General features: G+C 42.0%; 1 protein-coding gene across 6 annotated transcripts; it reads left to right on the forward strand.

The window, feature by feature from the left end:
• The first annotated feature begins 1,512 nt into the window (after positions 1 to 1,512).
• impdh1a (IMP (inosine 5'-monophosphate) dehydrogenase 1a) lies at positions 1,513 to 18,670 on the forward strand. 6 transcript variants are annotated; one of them, XM_042111039.1, is made up of 16 exons: positions 1,513 to 2,299; positions 5,587 to 5,685; positions 9,950 to 9,998; positions 11,387 to 11,488; positions 11,730 to 11,804; positions 11,967 to 12,173; positions 12,339 to 12,426; positions 12,898 to 13,109; positions 13,503 to 13,593; positions 14,007 to 14,102; positions 14,424 to 14,567; positions 14,654 to 14,798; positions 15,008 to 15,151; positions 15,861 to 15,944; positions 16,194 to 16,210; positions 16,908 to 18,670. In XM_042111039.1, exons 1-16 carry the CDS (start codon positions 2,064 to 2,066, stop codon positions 17,006 to 17,008), a joined length of 1,890 nt encoding a protein of 629 aa, XP_041966973.1. In that variant the 5' UTR covers positions 1,513 to 2,063; the 3' UTR covers positions 17,009 to 18,670. The 6 variants fall into 6 exon arrangements, with proteins under 6 accessions (XP_041966973.1, XP_041966974.1, XP_041966975.1 ...); XM_042111040.1 differs by having other exon boundaries at positions 12,898 to 13,097; XM_042111043.1 differs by lacking the exon at positions 1,513 to 2,299 and adding an exon at positions 4,840 to 5,018.
• Positions 18,671 to 19,158: the final 488 nt, after the last annotated feature.

Below are 19,158 nucleotides of genomic sequence, written 5' to 3' on the forward strand. Positions count from 1 at the left end.
AGGGTGCTATAAGAAGCTTTTCTAGGCCAATCCCTCAGCAACTGTCACAAGCAGTCAGTCACCTGCAGATGAAGTCATTCAGACACTGTGTGGGTTAATGTGCCTGTGCTTGTTTGCGTGTGTGTGTGCTCGTGTGAAAGAGTGAATGCGCATCCTTTTTGTGTGCATGTGATTGTGAATATATTCTCGGGGAGCAACGATATCAACAGAGAGCAGACTAAAAGTGTGTTAGATTAGAAGCATGGACTGTACCTTTAATTGACTTTTTGGTTTTAGTAGCACGATATTTTGAATCCCATCAGGAGGCTAACGTCAGAGGGATTTAAACTAACCCACCTTATTTGCTTATCAGATAAACACACCAATAGACCATTTCAATCTGTTCCTAGAGGGTTTCCGGTTGAAAGGTTCAGAACCAAGGCAGATACTTTGAAAAGAAAATGACCTTAGCGTAATGCTCTATAAAATATCAACTTAAAAAACTTTTTTATTATTATTGGTCCCCAAGTTAACATTAGTTGATGCAGTTGAAAGGGTCTATTGATGCTTAGCTACACTAAATGTTGACACAAAAACACAAACATACTTCCTGTCAGTTTATCTATTGTACACCTATTGTGTTTCTGTAAGATTATGTAATCTTGGTGGTCAATCAGATTCACAGAATCCCTGACTGATTAGAGACAACCAATGTCAAACATCTTGCATGCTCCCAAGGCATGCGCCGTATTGATTTCAGAGAGACTAAGGAGTTAATAGGAGTGACAAACAGGATTGGACTGACGCCTGGAAAGTTACCTCTGAGGACACAAACATTTAATTTAATACACATGAAAGAAACCATCAGTGTGTTCATCCTATGAATGAGAGACATGAAACCACAATCAAATTCACAACATGGATATTATACATCAGTTGGCCTCATTTACAGGGAAAATCTACTTGTAACTGGTGAAAGCATGTGTGGATGAAGCATCAAGTGTAGTTTGTGCATCAAGTTATTATTTCCCTGATCTCTTCTCAAGGCCGTCTCCGATGGCCTTAGAGCTTAGTAACACTGCTGTCTCCAAGGCTGAGCATTGCAACGACACACTCTAAGGGATTTCACATTGTTTGTCTCTGTATGCAGATGATGTGTTTCCATGCCTAAAACACTCTCGGACTCAACGATTTAAATATCTCCGTACCGATACTGATTGCGAAAGAAGCATATATGCCTATACCCTACTCCACAACAACCAAGGTTAGTTTCCACTCATTCACACAGATACCCAGTCTACATGCAAACACTCACATACACAGTCAGTCACACATATCCCTTTAATTCTCCAATCCTCTTTGTAAAAGTGACGCGCTTCTGTCAGAAACAGAGTTAAGCTGCAGAGAGAGAGGGAGAGAGAGAGTGAGAGAGAGAGAGAGAGAGAGAGAGAGAGAAAGAGCCAGTGAAAGAGGCGGGTAAGGAGAGGGAAACCTACTAGCTCACTCTCTCCCTCTATCCTGCAGACCTGATGAGGCTCATTGAGCTCTTGTCCTTCTAACCATCCAGGTCTCACCTGGAGGACTGAGGCCGCTTGTGGAGTTCCCAAACCCCATCTCTGGATGTCTCCGTGTCCATGTGAAGACTTTCTCTTTGACAACAGTTTACAGGAGCTTTTTCATATCTGCATGTTGCTGCCACTTGAATGAATTACACCTAAGCTTACTATCACAACCAGGATTGTGGATTAAGTCTTCTGGGAGCATCTTTGCCCAAAGAGGTTTTCGAGGAGTTTACTGAGAGAGACATGTTGACATCGTTGGAGATCTGGACAGTCAGCTGAGCAGACACAGCCCAAGTCACCGAGCCATTTCCAGGGATCCACTTGTCAAAAGCAGTTGTCTGAGTGGCCACCAGCACATAAGTGAGTGCACAAGTGCTGTAGAGCGCGTGGCGTGCCAGGGCAGCGGACAGCCAGAGGGCCGTTCCCCTTCCCCGGTGTTCTTGAGAGAGGGTGTCAGTCCTGGGGGGTTGGGTGGCCTCTGGGAGGGGCACGGTGGAGGACGACACGCTGGATTTCGAGGAGATGGAGGGGCATGGGTATGATCGCTTTAGCGACTCCGAGCGGGACAGCTACCAAATAGACTACCGGCGCATCGTGGGGGACACAGAGCCAGCGCGTCCACGTCTCTCGCCCCGAGACGGAGAGCACTTCCATGGGCCATTTGTCCATGGAGCGCCCCACGGGCACGGACACGGCCATGAGACTGCGGCCCAGCGCTACAGTGCCACACGCATACAGGCTGGTTATGAACCTGAGAGGTGGGAGAATATTCTGTGACTTTCCTATAGTCTTACAACAAATTGGACTGGCTGACATGTTTGAATTGAATTGAAATTGAAATCGAAATTGAATTGAAAACTATGAAGGTTTTAGATCAGAAAATAAAGGAAGAGAAACACAAGTAAGGAAGAGGGAAGTGATAAGAGTGATGTGAAAGCTCTCAGCTACTCTCTGGCCTAATATATTATTGTTCCTAATTTCTACCTGAGAACACATGTAATACCTCTAAAATATCCTTTACAGCGATTACAACAGCTACATGGATCTTTGATATCAGTAATGAATATTAGCCAGAACATTCTCAAACAAACTCTTTCTCTGCGTATTAAAATAATTGCTTTTGTCGTTTGCATTAGTCTAGTCTAGTTCCTAGATATGCAAGTCAGACATGCACTTTCACTGGAGGAACTGAACAGGCGGAACAAATAGAACAGTTTTTAAACTATTCTTTATGAAACTCCTGCATACAATACTAGTGAGAATACATAACTTTACTAAAGGTTGTGTGGTTGAAGATAACATTAAACTAAACTACATATTGAAACCAAAATTTTTTGACTCGAAGTTGTGACGTGAAAGCCCTGCTTTAAAAAGCACAGTGAGCCTCCACCTGGATATGACCTAACAGAAATCCTCTTACTGGAAAAGAAGTTCCAACCTGCAGGACAGTAATTGGGCAGTCAAAGAAACCACTAGCATACTGTATAAATGTATACATTTAAACAAACAAACAAACAACAAATAGTCCTATATGGTGTAAGGACATCTCATATTGATATGTAACTTTGTGTAGTGAGTTGTAAGAGTTATCAAAAGTTGCCCATTCACAAGTGTATTTTTCACTGCCTGTGATGAGCTGCCTAAAATAACATCAACTCAGTATACAGATAAGTTTAAGTATACAGAATGATCCTCTTAAACTGTGAGCAAAGTTCCATGTCCAGACTTATAAGGGAATAACTCACTGGACAGCACTGTTTACTTGAAGCATTCAGTACTTGAATGGATGGTAGATGAAGTAGTCTGTTGGTGCAGAGCTTGGACACAGGCTTGGAACCCATGAGTTCAACAAGCCACCATTTTCACAGTTAGATGACATCTGAAAAAAAAAAGTCTGCACTACACATTTCTTTCAGGCAAATATGGGCTTTGGTATTCTTCTTTGGTATTCAAATATGGGCTTTGGTACCCCGCTGTAAATGGCATTAACTTCTATTCAAAAATGATGTAATATATTCTATACTAGCATATACCAAAGAGGCACCTGGGATTAGGCCTGTTTATCTGGTATATCAGGCTTTATTATGGATGTTATTACATTTCTGATTCTTATTTTTCTATTTCTTATGCCCCCAGTCTGGTGTTATTTAGCCCACCACAAAAAGCAAATCTGGTCTGGGCAGGCTGGGCCATGCCTCAGTGTGTTGACAGACTCTTTGCTTTCAGCCGTATCATTTCACTCAGAAGCACTCAAAGCTGATGAGACATGGAATAGACTGTAATGGTGGATTAAATTATCAGAGGGCTGCTAGGCCTATATATTTAATCCAACATTGAGATTAAACTCCTGAGGGCTGAAAAGGAGAACCCATTGTGTTGACTCTTTTGGTCAGCTAAATGCCAGAGCAGTATTAAAGATAAACACCTGGTCCGAACTCCAAAATATTAATTTGGTAGTTTTCCCAGGTAGGCCTCTCAGTAGACAGGAAAGATGTTATATTCCTTGTGCAAGTGGTATTTTATATATTCCCACTGTTTAACTGAAAGTGAAACCAAAAGACACTGGGATCCATCTGTTTGTTAGTTCTGATTATATGCATTATGTAAGTGTCAGTGAAGGTTATGGTCTGTGAGAATTAAGACAAGATAGATGTACAATATGGATGTACAATATGATCTGGCTCAGGCTATTGCTAGGTGTTTCTGCAATATGGGCCATAGCCTATTGAAACATTTGTTTTCATTTGGCTACTCATCATTTATATTATTATTATTATTATTTTAAACAGCACTTTATAACTGTGTTGTGTGTGTGTTACAGATTGTGATGGTTAAAATGGGGGGGGGGGGGGGGGGGGGGGGGGGTTAGGGGAATCAGAGTCAAGTTGCAGAAACACCAACATTACACTTTATGCGTCCTCGTGGCCCTTTAAGCCTTGCCCTGCTGTAAAAAATAAAAAAATAAACATTATCACCAGATCTCCAGACCATAATAACCATAACCATAATAACCATAACCATGACCTCCGGACAATATCCGTGCAATTAGGTCTGGATCTCAAACGGACTTTGATTAGATGCGGAAACAAATGCAGACCAGCTCAGTGGTGGGCTACTGGCCAGGTAGCCTACTGGTTAATTCAGTGAGCATAACTGAAAAATACAGCGTTATTAACATGAGCCTGCGCTGCTGAACGAGGGACTTCAGAAAACATTCTGTCGTCGCAGGAGAGGCGTAGGGCTACCACTACTAGGGCTTGAAGGGAGGATATGACGCGCCCATTGTCCCATCCCTCCCGATTAAGTAGCCTACATCGGAGATTCGGACAGTGCTGCCAGCCTAGCGCCGTGGTGCCGGCGAGAGACAGCGAGTGGTTGAACACATTTGGATGCATGCGTGGGACATTCCCTCTGAAACGAGAAAATAGAACTCAGGAGACAATCACAGCCTCAAACCAGACCGCAGAGAGAAAAGCAGTGAGTAGTAGCAGTCTGAGCGAACTGTCTAATTTCATTTTCGTCTGCAGGCTCAGCTGCGAGGTTGGGTATGCTACAGATATCAATGAAAGAAACATTTCACATAACCTAGGCTACCTACGTGAATGTTGAAAATGCTGTTTTTTATTTATTTATTTTCATCATTACCATTATTATTTTAAATAGAACTTCCGCGTGGCGTGACGTTTATAAACAAATTGAGATGCATAGTTAGTAGGCAATTATGACATTTGGTAAGATGCTATTATTAGGATTCTGTAGGCTACTATAGTTAGGCTATGTCAAACTTAAACATAAGTTCCAACTCAATGGCCTATAGGCCTACCTCCAAAAGAACAATTTCTCTATAATTAATTCAGCCATTTTACTAGACCATCAGTCAACTCTAGTAAACAATATGTGCCTAAATATTAGGCGAGATTCTTCCTTTTGGCCTACACAGTAGTTGAAAAAAATGTGTGAAAGAATGTGGTTAAGCTTCATTCTGTGTGTGTGTGTGTGTGTGTGTGTGTGTGTGTGTGTGTTCGTGTTTGTTTCTGTCACACAGCATGGCAGACTACCTGATCAGCGGAGGTACAGGTTATGTGCCAGAAGATGGTTTGACAGCCCAGCAACTTTTTGCAATTGGAGATGGTCTTACTTATAAGTAAGTTGTAACATTTCATGATTTCTGTCACTGTGCAACTGAGTCAAACATATTATTTCAGGGCACACAAACACACACACACACACACACACACACACACACAAACTTGCACATACTGTAGCCTACACACAGACAGTTTCCTTTTATACTCATGCAAGACAAAAAGGCAGCACTGGAAGTTTTTATGCTGTCATGGTATTCTCATTTATAATGGCATACACGTCTAAAAGATTAAAGGCACCATTAACCTAGCTCATATAATAGAAAGCCCATGTGTCAATTATGTTGTTGCTGCAATTTACAGCCATTAAGTAGGCACTGGATTAGTATTGATGATGAATATTAATGTACTAAAAGCCATGGCGAACACACATGAATAAATAATTATATCATGATACGCAAAATCAAAGAATATTTACAGTATCGCAAAAATATGATCACAATGCAATGATATAGTCAGAACTAGGAATGTAACGATTACCGGTATAATGGTAAACCGCGATAAAAATGTTGACGATAATAATTACTGTTTTCATTTCAAACATCACGATTGTCACTGTTGATTTACGCGGTGTGGAAACCGTGTGTTTAATCCTTTCCAGCTTCATCCGAGCCTGCTTTTGACATACAGTAGGCCTGGTACAATGGAACAAAACTGGTACCCTACTGATTCTGTTGTCTAATTGATGGTTTTAACTACGATTTGGATTAGGCTACACCTGATTTTAAAAGTCGGAACTTTTTCACCGCAAAATGTGCACTGTATTATGTAGCCACTCTGCGTCTTTTTATGTTCGTGTCCACATTAAATCAATTCCACTCACGTTATCAGGAGAATATAGTAGCCTAAAGTTTTATTTTGAACACTTACTTTGGTCTCACTCATTGCATCCAAATAACAGAAATAGCAAACTCCAAGTTATGGTAGGGTAAGTTAAGCTATAAGCACATAGCCAATTAAACATGAACACTTTTTTTCAGCTTGTGTAGGCCTATCAGTGCTTTCTGAACATATTGAACACACTTTTAGAAATACCGTGATAATACCGAAAACCGTGATCATTTTGGTCACTTTAACCTGAGGTTAAATTTTCATACCGTTACATCCCTAGTCAGAATAACAAAGGTGATGATACACGGGGCAACATTTTGGGCGATGTTGCTGAGCGACACTTTCCCAATGAGATTGGGCAAATCTGAACGATTTGGATTCTTATGGGCAATGTTTTGAGATCATTCAATCAGAATGCTAGCAATGAATCACATGATCATAAGAGTCTTTTCCTCTCTTCACATACCACAGTGTAGTTATATATGTTTTCTCTGCTGTGGAGAACTTGCTTGCTGAAATGGATTGCTGAATCAGTCACACTCTTCCTCTTAGCTAAAACTTAAAGTTAAGTAATATAGAAATAAATGAGGGGTTCCTATAAAACATGACAAAGACAAATACATGACAGTGATTTTAGATTATGTCATGCTTCTACAGAATATTGGTTTATGTAATTTATAATATACTGATTGCTCCATTAGTGGAGAGGGAAGGGATTTTTACACATAAGCACATACAAACACACACACACACGCACACACACACACACACGCACACACACGCACGCACACACACACACACACACACACACACACACACACGCAAATCTCACGTCCACAAAGTGGACATCTGTTGATGAGATCTCTTTCTCCATTTTCTCCCTCAGACACCGTATCCATGAAAACAGTATACTTTGCAGGCCTTCTCAGTACTCATGCAGACAGGCTGTGTCCCCACTTCCAACCCTCCATCCCAAGCTACCCCTCTCCCTTTTCTAATTATAGCACATCCCCTGTAGACGGCAAACGTCTGTTGTCATGGTTACAAGGTAGCATGCCAGTGTCGTCCATATTTTAACAGCTCTACAAAGTGCCTTGGTCACCACCCTGGCACCTCCCTAGCAGAGTCTCCACTAGGCCCTAATAAATGTCTAGTGCTTAAATGTTATTTAACATCAATGTCCTGCTCCTGATATCTCAGTCCCAGTGTTTGGGATTGCTGTTTTCCATGTTTACTCGAAATCAGTGTGGGGACATCTTAGAACAGCAGGAGCACTTACGTGTGCCCAGGGCGGGCAGCACCCATTAGCAAGTTGCCCTGCCAGCTTACATGGGCAGTCATTAGCCGCCATTAAGCAGCCGGTGGTCCTGCCGTCTATTTCTGGCAGCAGGAGGCGCAGTGTTTAATCTGGACTAATGGAGGGTTTATCTGGAGGAGATGCCACGGAGGAATGGCTTAGGTTCTCGTGGTCAGTGCAGGGCCACAGCGTTTGTCTCTTTCATTCCCTTTTGTGGCAGGTGTGTTCACTCGCTTTAAGTTCAGTTATGTTTGGCTTCACTCTCTCAGGAACACCTTATCAGTGGTTTCTCAACAGTCACATACTTACTGCTGCTCTCTCAGTCTTTTTAATGCCATGGGACACACATTTTGCTCCGAGACTAAACTGGCCACTTGCTCAGTAAACATCTACCTTCCTCGTCTTTCTTGTTTAGCCAATAATTCCAGTCAGTGAATCAAATATGTTGTAATGTCATTCTTGTCCTGGTTTGTTATACTACAGTAAACACATTGTAGCCACGTTTACATGGACACTTTTAATCCGATTATAAACGGAATAGCAGCTCAATCGAAATAAAAAATTGTCATATAAACACCTCAATCGGAATAAAATGCTTGATCCGATCAGAATTTTAATCGGAATGAAAGAGGTGATGTAGTCCGTTCCTATTCCGATTGAACAGCCATGTATACGGTCAATCGGATTGCTTCCTGTTTCTTCTCAAGAAGGCAACAACGGCTATTCAAATTAAAGATTCTAAAGCACTTGAGAGCACCTGCTCGGAATATAACATACTCCATGTAACAGACGGCCATGTAAACAGATGTTTTTTTTTCCAATGGGAATAGTCCAATCGGACGGACAAAAAAACTCCATGTAAACTTGGCTAGTGACATCTTCTGTGCGAGTGCCATTGGCTGTTTGGAGGAATCTTTCTGTTCTTTTTTTGGTGACGAGAGGAAAGAGGAATGCCAGAATGTTTTGTAAAATGTATCTATTTGGCTGTCTTTAGAAAAGAGATATCCATTATATCCATGTGGATCTATTAAGTCAAAATAGCATTTTAAACCTTTTTAGTTTGTGAAGTGCACAGTATATGTTTACATGATGGTATCAGTAACCACCTAAGAACATTAACTGTCCTCCAGTCGTAAGTATGTTACATAATCCCTCATTACCACATAAGGTGCATTTCCAGAGGACATGTGAACTCACATAAAAAACAAACACACTAATGCACACGCATGCACACACACACTGTGGAAATAAATACAGTTGTATGTAGGATAAACCCTGAGGATCTAGGACAGTCATTTAGAGCATGCACACATCATAGGCTCAGTAATACATTTAGCCTTCTGCAGATACATCAACATACAGATCCGTGAGCAGAGCAACATACTGTAGACAGCCATATACATCCACTCTCAGACACACATACACACACAGACACACACACACAGAGACACTGAAACAGTTTACACACGCACACCTTGAATACCTTTTTCTGGCACAAACTACAGTAATTGAACCCACAAGATGCACATTCTAACCTTGTGCCTTACTTTAATGAAGTACTCAAGAACTAACAGGACACACACTCAAAGCCCCCTTCACAAATTCAGACATCCACATACACACATGGGTGGGTGCTGATTAGGCCTTCTGACATCATAATGTACCATTATCCCTGAGAGGCTCTTAGTTTGTTTGATTGTCCTGACCTGACCTCCTGAGGATCAACTCTAAAGTGTCTGTGGTCTGGGGCGGGAAGGGGGGGGGGTGTAGTTTAAAACATAACTAAAGTCATCTAGCTTCAGTTAGCTTCAACTGTAGACAAAACAGCCAGAAGTTTTCCCAGAGCCTGCCAGATAAACCCAATCTCAACAGTGAGTCTGAAATGAGTGAGCAGCAGGTGCTGTGATTATGTTTGTCTCCCAGTGCAGGTGCCTCCAGCCACAACACGCAGCTGCACTGTCATCATGCTGTGCTTTGTTTATGAGCTTGTGTGAGTGTGTGCATGCATGAGTCTGTGTGCATGGGTGTACAAGCATGTGTGTGTGTGTTTATATGTACGGTATTGATAGAAAGCATTGGTTTGGATGGTGTCTGTTGTGCATAATATTAACCCCAATTTTTTATTTGCTTTTTAGTGACTTTCTCATCCTTCCTGGTTTTATTGACTTCACTTCTGATGAAGTGGTAAGTTTACACAGTATGATTCACACACTCATCCCTTCATTCAGTTGATATTAACTGCATTTTTAGGGGGTAGCCGTGGCCTACTGGTTAGCACTTCGGACCTGTAACCGGAGGGCTGCCGGTTCGAACCCCGACCAGTAGGCACGGCTGAAGTGCCCTTGAGCAAGGCACCTAACCCCTCACTGCTCCCCGAGCGCCGCTGTTGATGCAGGCAGCTCACTGCGCCGGGATTAGTGTGTGCTTCACCTCACTGTGTGTGTGTGTGTGCTGTGTGTGTTTCACTAATTCACGGATTGGGATAAATGCAGAGACCAAATTTCCCTCACGGGATCAAAAGAGTATATATACTTATACATTATTTGATCTCACAACACATACACATACACATACACATCACACACACACACACACTCACACACACATCCAGCTAACTAACTAATGTGTGATAGTGTCAGCTGTTTGTTCAAACCTGAAGCCTATGTGTGTGTATGTGTGTGTTCTAATGAAAAGGAGGCTAGTAGGCAGTGAAGGGGCATCTGTTATTGCCCTCTCCCAGGTGAGTTAGACATGTTGACACAGGCCGATTAAGCTCACATGTCCTCAGAGATGTTATGTACTACACAAACCAACAAAATTGAGAACTCATTAACAGCCAGGCATGGTGTCTGGCCGATGGAGGCAAAGAGCCTCTCTGTCTGTGGACAACACTGGTAATCCACATCATGAGCATTTATACAAAACTAGACAGCAGTCCACAACAACTGACAGTCAGCTAACCATATAACCGCACAGACACCAGAGATATCACCGTACTGCTTTACCATTTTTAACTTCTGTACATGTGGAGTGGTCTGGCCTCATGATAGCCTGCAAGAGCCAGCCGGTTTGCTGTTAGTGTAATGGCCAGAGGACTGGTTGGTGGGTAGCTAGCAGGTGACACTCTTCCCTTAAATCAATTCCAGTGCCCCAGTGCACTTTGCTGTAGGAGATGTCGTCCTTCAGATGAGATGATAAAACCGAGGTCCTGACTCACTGTGGTTCCATGGCACTTCTCGCAAATAGTAGAGGTTTCCCTAATGTCCCGGCTAAATTCCAACCTGGCTCATTTAATCGGCCCCCCTCATTCATTCATTCCCTCACTCTCCACCTCAAGCTGGGGCGTGCACTCTGGTGCATAATGGCTGCCGCGCATCAACCCGGTGGATGCTACTAATTGGTGGTCGTTAGTTCCCCCTTCACTGTAAAGCACTTTGGGTACCTTGAAAAGTGCTATATAAATGCAATATGTTGTTGTTGTTGTTGTTGATATGTGATAAATGAGTGTGGTCGCAGATTTATTTACTGATTGTGAGGTCATTGTTTGTGTTACATTACATTTTGCCACCTAGGATTTGACGTCTGCCCTGACCAGAAAGATCAGCCTGAAGACCCCACTGATCTCCTCTCCAATGGACACTGTCACAGAGTCATCCATGGCCATCGCAATGGCAGTGAGTTCAGATTCTTTTTAGAAGATATTAATTTATTAAGGCTAAATCAGTTTAGTTTACATTAGGTAGGCTTCACATAAAATAAACATGTGTTTTTTTTACTGTGTGTTCCTTTGTAGACTGCTGATGTTTGTGTGCATGTTTACTAGAAAGAAACTCATTACATGTTGCCATTTTTAGACACCAAGTGTATCTACATTATAATTGGATTGGTCCATGATTGATTGCTTTTTCGTCCCAGCTCATGGGGGGAATTGGCATCATCCATCATAACTGCACTCCAGAGTTTCAGGCCAATGAAGTTCGGAGAGTGAAGGTATGCTCTGTTTGCTTGATTTGCTTGTGGTCTGGGTGTGTGTGTATGTTTTTGGTCTTACATAAGAATATGTTTGGAGACAAGTCCTCACATCAGTGTGTGTGTGTGTGTGTGTGTGTGTGTGTGTGTGTGTGTGTGTGTGTGTGTGTGTGTTCACTTCAGAAATTCGAGCAAGGCTTCATCACAGACCCTGTGGTGATGAGCCCCAGGCACACAGTCGGTGACGTGATCGAGGCGAAGATCCGACACGGCTTCTCTGGTATCCCAGTCACGGAGACGGGCAAGATGGGCAGCAAGCTGATGGGCATCGTCACATCACGAGACATCGACTTCCTGTCTGAGAAAGACCATGATAGGCCACTGGAGGAGGTAAATGAATCTGTGTTATGGTTACATCGATTGCAGGGTGTAACAGGGTGTGTGTGTTGTGCCTTTATCTGTGTTTACGTACCTGTAGTATGTAGTATGTATACTGTGTGTCATGCTTATTGGGACTTTCCCAGGGGAGAAGGTTTGATAGTGTGAATCTTCCAGGTTATGACAAAGAGGGATGATTTGGTTGTTGCACCTGCTGGTGTGACACTAAAAGAGGCCAATGACATTCTCCAACGCAGTAAGAAAGGTGAGAATGGGAGCTCTTTATAATAATAAGACTGATGCTGAGTACAAACATGGTAGTAACCTATGAATAATATGTACAAAAGAAAATATGTTTGAAAAATGCCTATTCCCCTATATAATGTTTTTACTGAAACACATTGTCATATTGTTAGTTTCAATAGCTTACTGATACAGGTAAATTAGAACATCAACAATGGATGAGAAAAAGATGGAAATTCTGGTGAATACCGTAATTGTATGAGAATTTAAGAAACTATATTTATGATATATTTTTGGTATGAGATTGGTGTCAATTCTTGATTCAGCCTATAATCATCTCTCAGCATTGAGGCTTTTAAAACATATGCTTCCTCCTCTCATTTGAACATTTCAGCATGTGTCCACTCGCGTTTGAATTGTATAGCTCATCTTAAAATCTGTGTTGCATGTTTGAGACATGTCATTTTCTCTTCCTCTTTCCTCGTGTCCCTAGGGAAGCTGCCTATAGTGAACGACAACGACGAGCTGGTGGCCATCATCGCGCGCACAGACCTGAAAAAGAACCGTGACTACCCGCTGGCCTCTAAAGACTCACGCAAACAGCTGCTGTGTGGGGCAGCCATAGGAACTCGCGAGGACGACAAGTACAGGCTGGACCTGCTCATCCAGGCCGGAGTGGACGTGGTCGTGTTGGTGAGGACTACGGTCAGGGTCAAAGGTCATCTCTGTGATAGAATGTGAGATTGTGGGGTAGAGTTGATAGAAATATATGGGCTTTAGTTAGGGCTTTGGTGTAGGAGTTGAAATGTGTCTAAATTGTTTGGTACAAGAAGGTAGCTCAATTTAAGTATGAATAAGACTAAGAAACATAAAGAATAAAATAAAGTATACAAACAAATGGGAATGAAGTTCATAGTGAATGAATCACCATAGCAACAGTCAATTATTGTCATAACTAATGTCTGTACCATTATATGTACAACTGGATTGAGATTGAAATGTAGGCAGGCTATGCAATGAACCTGTTGTTTTCAATTAGTGTATGCTGCTATCTGTGCTAGTGTGCAGATCTGGTGTAATAATTGTGTTTGTTCCCAGGATTCATCCCAAGGGAACTCAGTGTTCCAGATCAGCATGATCAATTACATCAAGCAGAAGTACCCTGAGCTGCAGGTGGTGGGAGGAAACGGTAGGCAAGGCATGGCAGCCACATCACACTTAGAATCTGGTTTGTCGAATCAGAGAGAGAGAGATAGAGAACACAGTATTCAGTGTTATGATGGCAGTGATTCCTCTTTATTTGCCTTACTTCTTGTTATTGCACTTTGATTTTAATATTGTACCCTGTTTGTAGCCAACTGGATGATATTAATACTGCAGCATATTGCAGTCAACATAGTTAGTTGATGGTGTTAATACTGGTTAATACTTGGTTTGATGTTATTGCAGTGGGATTAGATTATTCTGATAGTATTACATATTTATTATTACTTTACGCGTTTATGTTTTACTAAAACTGAAAAAAAAAAATACTTTTGTTATTTTCATTTCATTCAAAACTCTTCACTTCACTCATGGCCACATGGCTTTCTGTCTTTTCAGTTGTGACTGCAGCGCAGGCCAAGAACCTGATCGATGCAGGGGTGGACGCCTTGAGAGTGGGCATGGGTTGCGGCTCCATCTGCATCACTCAGGAAGGTCAGGCAGCCCAGGGACTCTCCCTTTATTTGCACAATCACATGGGACACATGGGACACTTACATACAGGACACAGGACATACGATGAACGCTCTGAAATTGCCTTGTTTGTTAAAGTATAATGTTTGACAAGGGTTTGTATTCAACAGTGGAACAACAGTTGCAAACAGTCTACATTTAGCTGAAAATGAAAGTAGGTCAAAATAGAGTATGGAGCTGTACACAACCAAAATATTGTGACTTTTGACACAATGGATAAAGGGGTCTTATGTTCCTTTGTGTATGTTTGTGTTGTTTGTGTGCGTTTGTGTGTTACCATAGTGATGGCTGTCGGGAGACCACAGGGTACAGCTGTGTATAAAGTGGCAGAATATGCCCGACGGTTTGGTGTGCCAGTTATAGCAGACGGTGGCATTCAGACGGTGGGGCATGTGGTTAAGGCTCTGGCACTCGGCGCATCAACAGGTGGGTTACTCAGTGTGACTGTGTGTTAATAATTTATTAGTTTTCATAACATGTCATATCATTTGATGACTTATGGCTGTTGACAGTGATGATGGGCTCGTTGCTGGCGGCAACCACAGAGGCTCCTGGAGAGTATTTCTTCTCGGACGGCGTGCGGCTGAAGAAGTACCGCGGGATGGGCTCTCTAGATGCCATGGAAAAGAACAGCAGCAGCCAGAAGCGATACTTCAGGTAGTGTTGTAGAGCCAGGAATCAGAGCTAGACCTAGACACTCTTTACCAAGCTCCGTCATAGAGCAAAGCTGTGATATCACTGAGCAGTACATCATGAGATCAGATGAAATTAAATTAAAAGTTATGTAATGTTAACATTCTTTTACAGTGTGTGTGTGTCTATGTGTGTGTGTGTAAATACACATAATTGTGTCTTTTCACTCGTAGCGAGGGAGATAAAGTGAAGGTGGCTCAAGGTGTATCGGGGTCAGTGCAAGACAAAGGCTCCATCCATAAATTTGTGCCCTACCTCATAGCAGGCATCCAGCATGGTTGCCAGGACATCGGGGCTAAGAGTTTGTCCATCTTACGGTAAGCTACTGCACGCACAACATTATTCACTCAGATGAATGCTTAAAAGTGTGACTGCTGGCACATTTACAGGAAGTGATGTAAAGTAGCTTACAGTGTGAGATTTACAGGCTCATTGTTAAACCATCCACAGTTCATATATTTGCAAGCTGGAAAGCTTAATTGTCACATTTGTAAATTTATACAGGAATTGTTGGTTTCATTAATTTGTGTCTCGTGCTGTAATTACTTGTGATCATACACACACACACACACACACACACACACACTCCCCGTCAAAAGTTTGGGGTCACTTGGAAATTTCCATTCCACTCCATTATAGACAGAATACCAGCTGAGATTAGTTTCATTGTTTTTTTTTTAATCAAGGCAGCAGTTTTCAGATTACATTATGGGCATACATAATTGCGAAAGGGTTGCCATGATTAAAACAATACAACTTATCTCAGCTGGTATTATCTATCTATATATCTATCTATATACAGATTTATATATATATATATATATATATATATATATATATATGATCTACAGATCTGTGTAGTATCTCTAAACATGTACAGTAACACATACTGTACATGTGTTCATTTGTGAGGACTTCACTTTACTGTGTGTTGATGTGTTTGCCAGATTATGTGTGTGTATATTTTATTTCTGAGGCTGTAGTCATGCTGAACATGCCCCCTGGTGTCACTGTGTTCTCTGCCAGCTCCATGATGTACTCTGGAGAGCTAAAGTTTGAGAAGAGGACAATGTCTGCGCAGGTGGAAGGCGGTGTGCATGGTCTTCACTCGTAAGTCAGCAACATCTGCATATCTGCGATCGCTTGATCATACTGCTCTCTGCTGCAATATTCCACAGTATCTCCCCCCAGCTATTATCATTAAGATATCAAAATGCTGTTGTCATCCTCTCAGTGAGTCAAGAGGGCTAAATTCTTGTTTTGTCCCCCAAATCAAAGTTTTGAAATAGTAGCAGTTAGAGATCAAATTTGTCTTCTTTCTTTCCTCTCTTGTTTCTTTCTCACTCATGCACATCATAGATATTCTTTTGTGCCATGTAAGTACACGCCACCTTGCGCTTGTAAACCACTGCCCCCATGCTGTGCCTGTACTGTTGGTGAAAGGGCTTTAGTAAACGATAGCTCTCAGTTTGGACTTTAGGGGGAGCATTTCTAGTTTCCTCATTTCACTAAATTCTAACTGCGTAGTTCTCCCTTTATATTTTAATCTCCCAATGGTCTCTCCATCTCTTTCTCTTTGTGTGTCTCTCCCTCTCTCTCTATCTATGTGTGTGTGTGTCTCTCTCTCCCTCCCTCACTCTCTTTTTCTCCAGCTCTTTCAAAGTCTGTAACAAAGGCTTTGAAAGTGCTCACTGCCATTCTTTGGGAAGCATACAGTAGACCATGCCTTAGAGCCTGAGGAAAAAAAGGAAATGTTATGTCTTTACATGGATGTGTTAGGATTTTGTTTCACTTTGGAAGAGCTCCAAATGACTTGTGTGATGTGTTTAATGAACAGTTCTCAATCACCAATGGGAAATCAACTGCACTACACACTAGCACTGTACTGAAGGGACTATGGGATTTGTGTGTGTGTGTGTGTGTGTGTGTGCATGCTTTTTTTTGTGTATGTTGTTCTGTTTGCGTGTTATGCAAGTATGTACTGTGTGTGTGTGTGTGTGTGTGTGTGTGTGTGTGTGTGTGTGTGTGTGTTTTGCGCAGAAAGCACTCACAACCTATGTGTTGTTTCTGCAGATATGAGAAGCGGCTTTACTGATGGAGGCAGCCGAGGCCAGAGCCGTGTGGCTCCCAACGTCCCCACGCCAGCATCACTCAAACACAACGGCTACCTGTGACCCCACCAACCCCCGCCCAGCCCAGTCCAGCGGTATTCATGACCTGAACACTGTACTGCCCTCCCTTCCTCCACATGAGCAGAATACTGTATTCTCTCTCTCTCTTTCTCTCTCTCTCTCTCTCTCTCTCTCTCTCTCTCTCTGCTGTCTTGGAGTCCCCATGTAGAGTGGGAAGGCTACACAGCTTGCAGACTTGCTGGCCGAAGGAGGGGTCAGGAGATTGGCCCGTGATTCACCTGGCCGCAACTGGACACGCAGGACACACAAACAATCAACTCCGAGACCCAACTCACTGCTCTAAAGTGTGGTGTAATTTTGCCCTTTTTTTTCATTTCCTCTAAGCTGCCAGAACCTCCGGTTTGTTTCTCACTGTAGATTGTGACGTGTGTGTGTGTGTGTGTGTGTGTATTTCAGTTCATCTGTAGCTCTCTGCACACTTGACTTGGAATACCCATTTCACTAATACTTGTAGCAGGAGATGTGTGAAAACACACACACGCACACATACACACATGCACACACACGCATGCATATACACACACACACACACACACACACACACAGAGGGAGAGTAAGGACCTTGAAGGACTACACTGGGTGTTCTACATAAACTTATGAATATGAATACCTTACCTTTAAAGACCTCGAGAAATCTGTGTGTACTACCCTTTGGCTGACCAGCAAAATTTCTGTTACCTAGATATCACTGTTACCTAGAGGGAGTTACAGGTATTGTCCACAAATACTCTATATAATCAGATGAATGTTAAATGCCCTCTTTAAATATGAGAGCATATGAACTAGCTTGTTTAGCTTGTGCTAGCCTGCTCACTGTATGCTCTCCAGTAGAATGAATGAAAGGTATAGGGGGCCAGTGGCAAAGCGTAAAGCCTGACATCAGGGATTCATTCCGCCTGATCGCCTTACAAACAGACATTCTTGTGAGATTGTACTTTGCACTGTTAGTTCGAATAAGTCGAATTGTTGTCATGTTGATACATAAACAGAAACGTAAACAGAAACAGAAACATAAATTCTGTCAGAGTAAAAAGTAATGCTCTCAAAGAGTTCACATTTTTTTGTGGAAATAAAACATGGGTTGGCTTTCTGTTGTCTGTTGTATAGTTAGTGTCCAACTGTAATTCTTCTGTGTGCAGTTCAGCACTTTGCAATCGGAAGTAGTGTCAGATTCAGCACCAACAGCCAGTGATTCATGTGAGCTTTGTGCACTCCTTCAGTGTAGTTCTAGCTACATAGCTTCAGTGTCGCTGATTTCAGCTTCTCAGGTTTTCTGCTGTTTTTTGCAGTTATTTAGAAATCAAATGTTTTTGCAGTTTTAGAGATACCTAACGATTTTCTATTGTGAGAATCATTAGATCTCTTGTCCGCTTTTAATCAATTGTATCAGCTTGCAGGAATGAAGTTTGTGTTGGTCAGATTCAACTCAATGTTAATTCTGTTACTGTCACTGTGTAGCTTTCTCTCAGACTTCTTAGAGGTGTGTGTGTGTGTGTGTGTGTGTGTGTGGGTGACATAGCTAGAGAGATGTAGCAAGGACAATTGACATGTAGACATGTTTTTTTTTCATGTCTATACTTCCCATCATTTTTGAGACCACTTGTTAAATAACTGATTGTAGGTTAAATAAAATTTTTGATTCAATCCCTGATTACCAATTTTCCAGTCTCCATTCTCATTTGACTTGAACCTTGTTGAAATCAAAGTAGTGTCTTTGAGCAGTGGCCTAGTTATAACTGTGATGGCACCCACTATGTACCTTATCTGATTTTCTCTCTCTCTTTCTCTTTACCTATCTATCTTTATTCCTCCTATTTCATTCTCACTAAATTGAATATATCTGTGTAACTACACATGTTGTGTCTCTGTTGTGTCATTTTGCCATTGCAGTCAACACTAGGGAGCAGCATTAACTCATATATTATTCAGCCATCAGCCAGTTGGTGGGTAGTAGGGGGGAGTATTGACCCACTTGTACAATGGCACATTGATTTTAGAGTATAAGCTGCCAAAAGAGCTATTTATGGCAAAGCTGTCAGCAGGTTCTCCCCACCACTTGATCTAATTCACGTGTGAACTTGGACCTTACTGAGAAGTTGAATTTGTATCACAACCTTTACTACGTTGGTTTC

This window comes from Alosa sapidissima, chromosome 11 (assembly GCF_018492685.1).
Source record: "Alosa sapidissima isolate fAloSap1 chromosome 11, fAloSap1.pri, whole genome shotgun sequence".
NCBI classification, from domain to species: domain Eukaryota; kingdom Metazoa; phylum Chordata; class Actinopteri; order Clupeiformes; family Clupeidae; genus Alosa; species Alosa sapidissima.

Excerpts from the sequence above, each read along its gene's own strand:
- impdh1a (XM_042111039.1), top strand. The coding sequence starts at position 2,064 with ATGGAGGGGCATGGGTATGATCGCTTTAGCGACTCCGAGCGGGACAGC. Across the intron at positions 11,489-11,729 it reads CCATGGCCATCGCAATGGCA|CTCATGGGGGGAATTGGCAT; the intron begins GTGAGTTCAGAT and ends TTTTCGTCCCAG. Across the intron at positions 14,103-14,423 it reads CATCTGCATCACTCAGGAAG|TGATGGCTGTCGGGAGACCA; the intron begins GTCAGGCAGCCC and ends GTGTTACCATAG.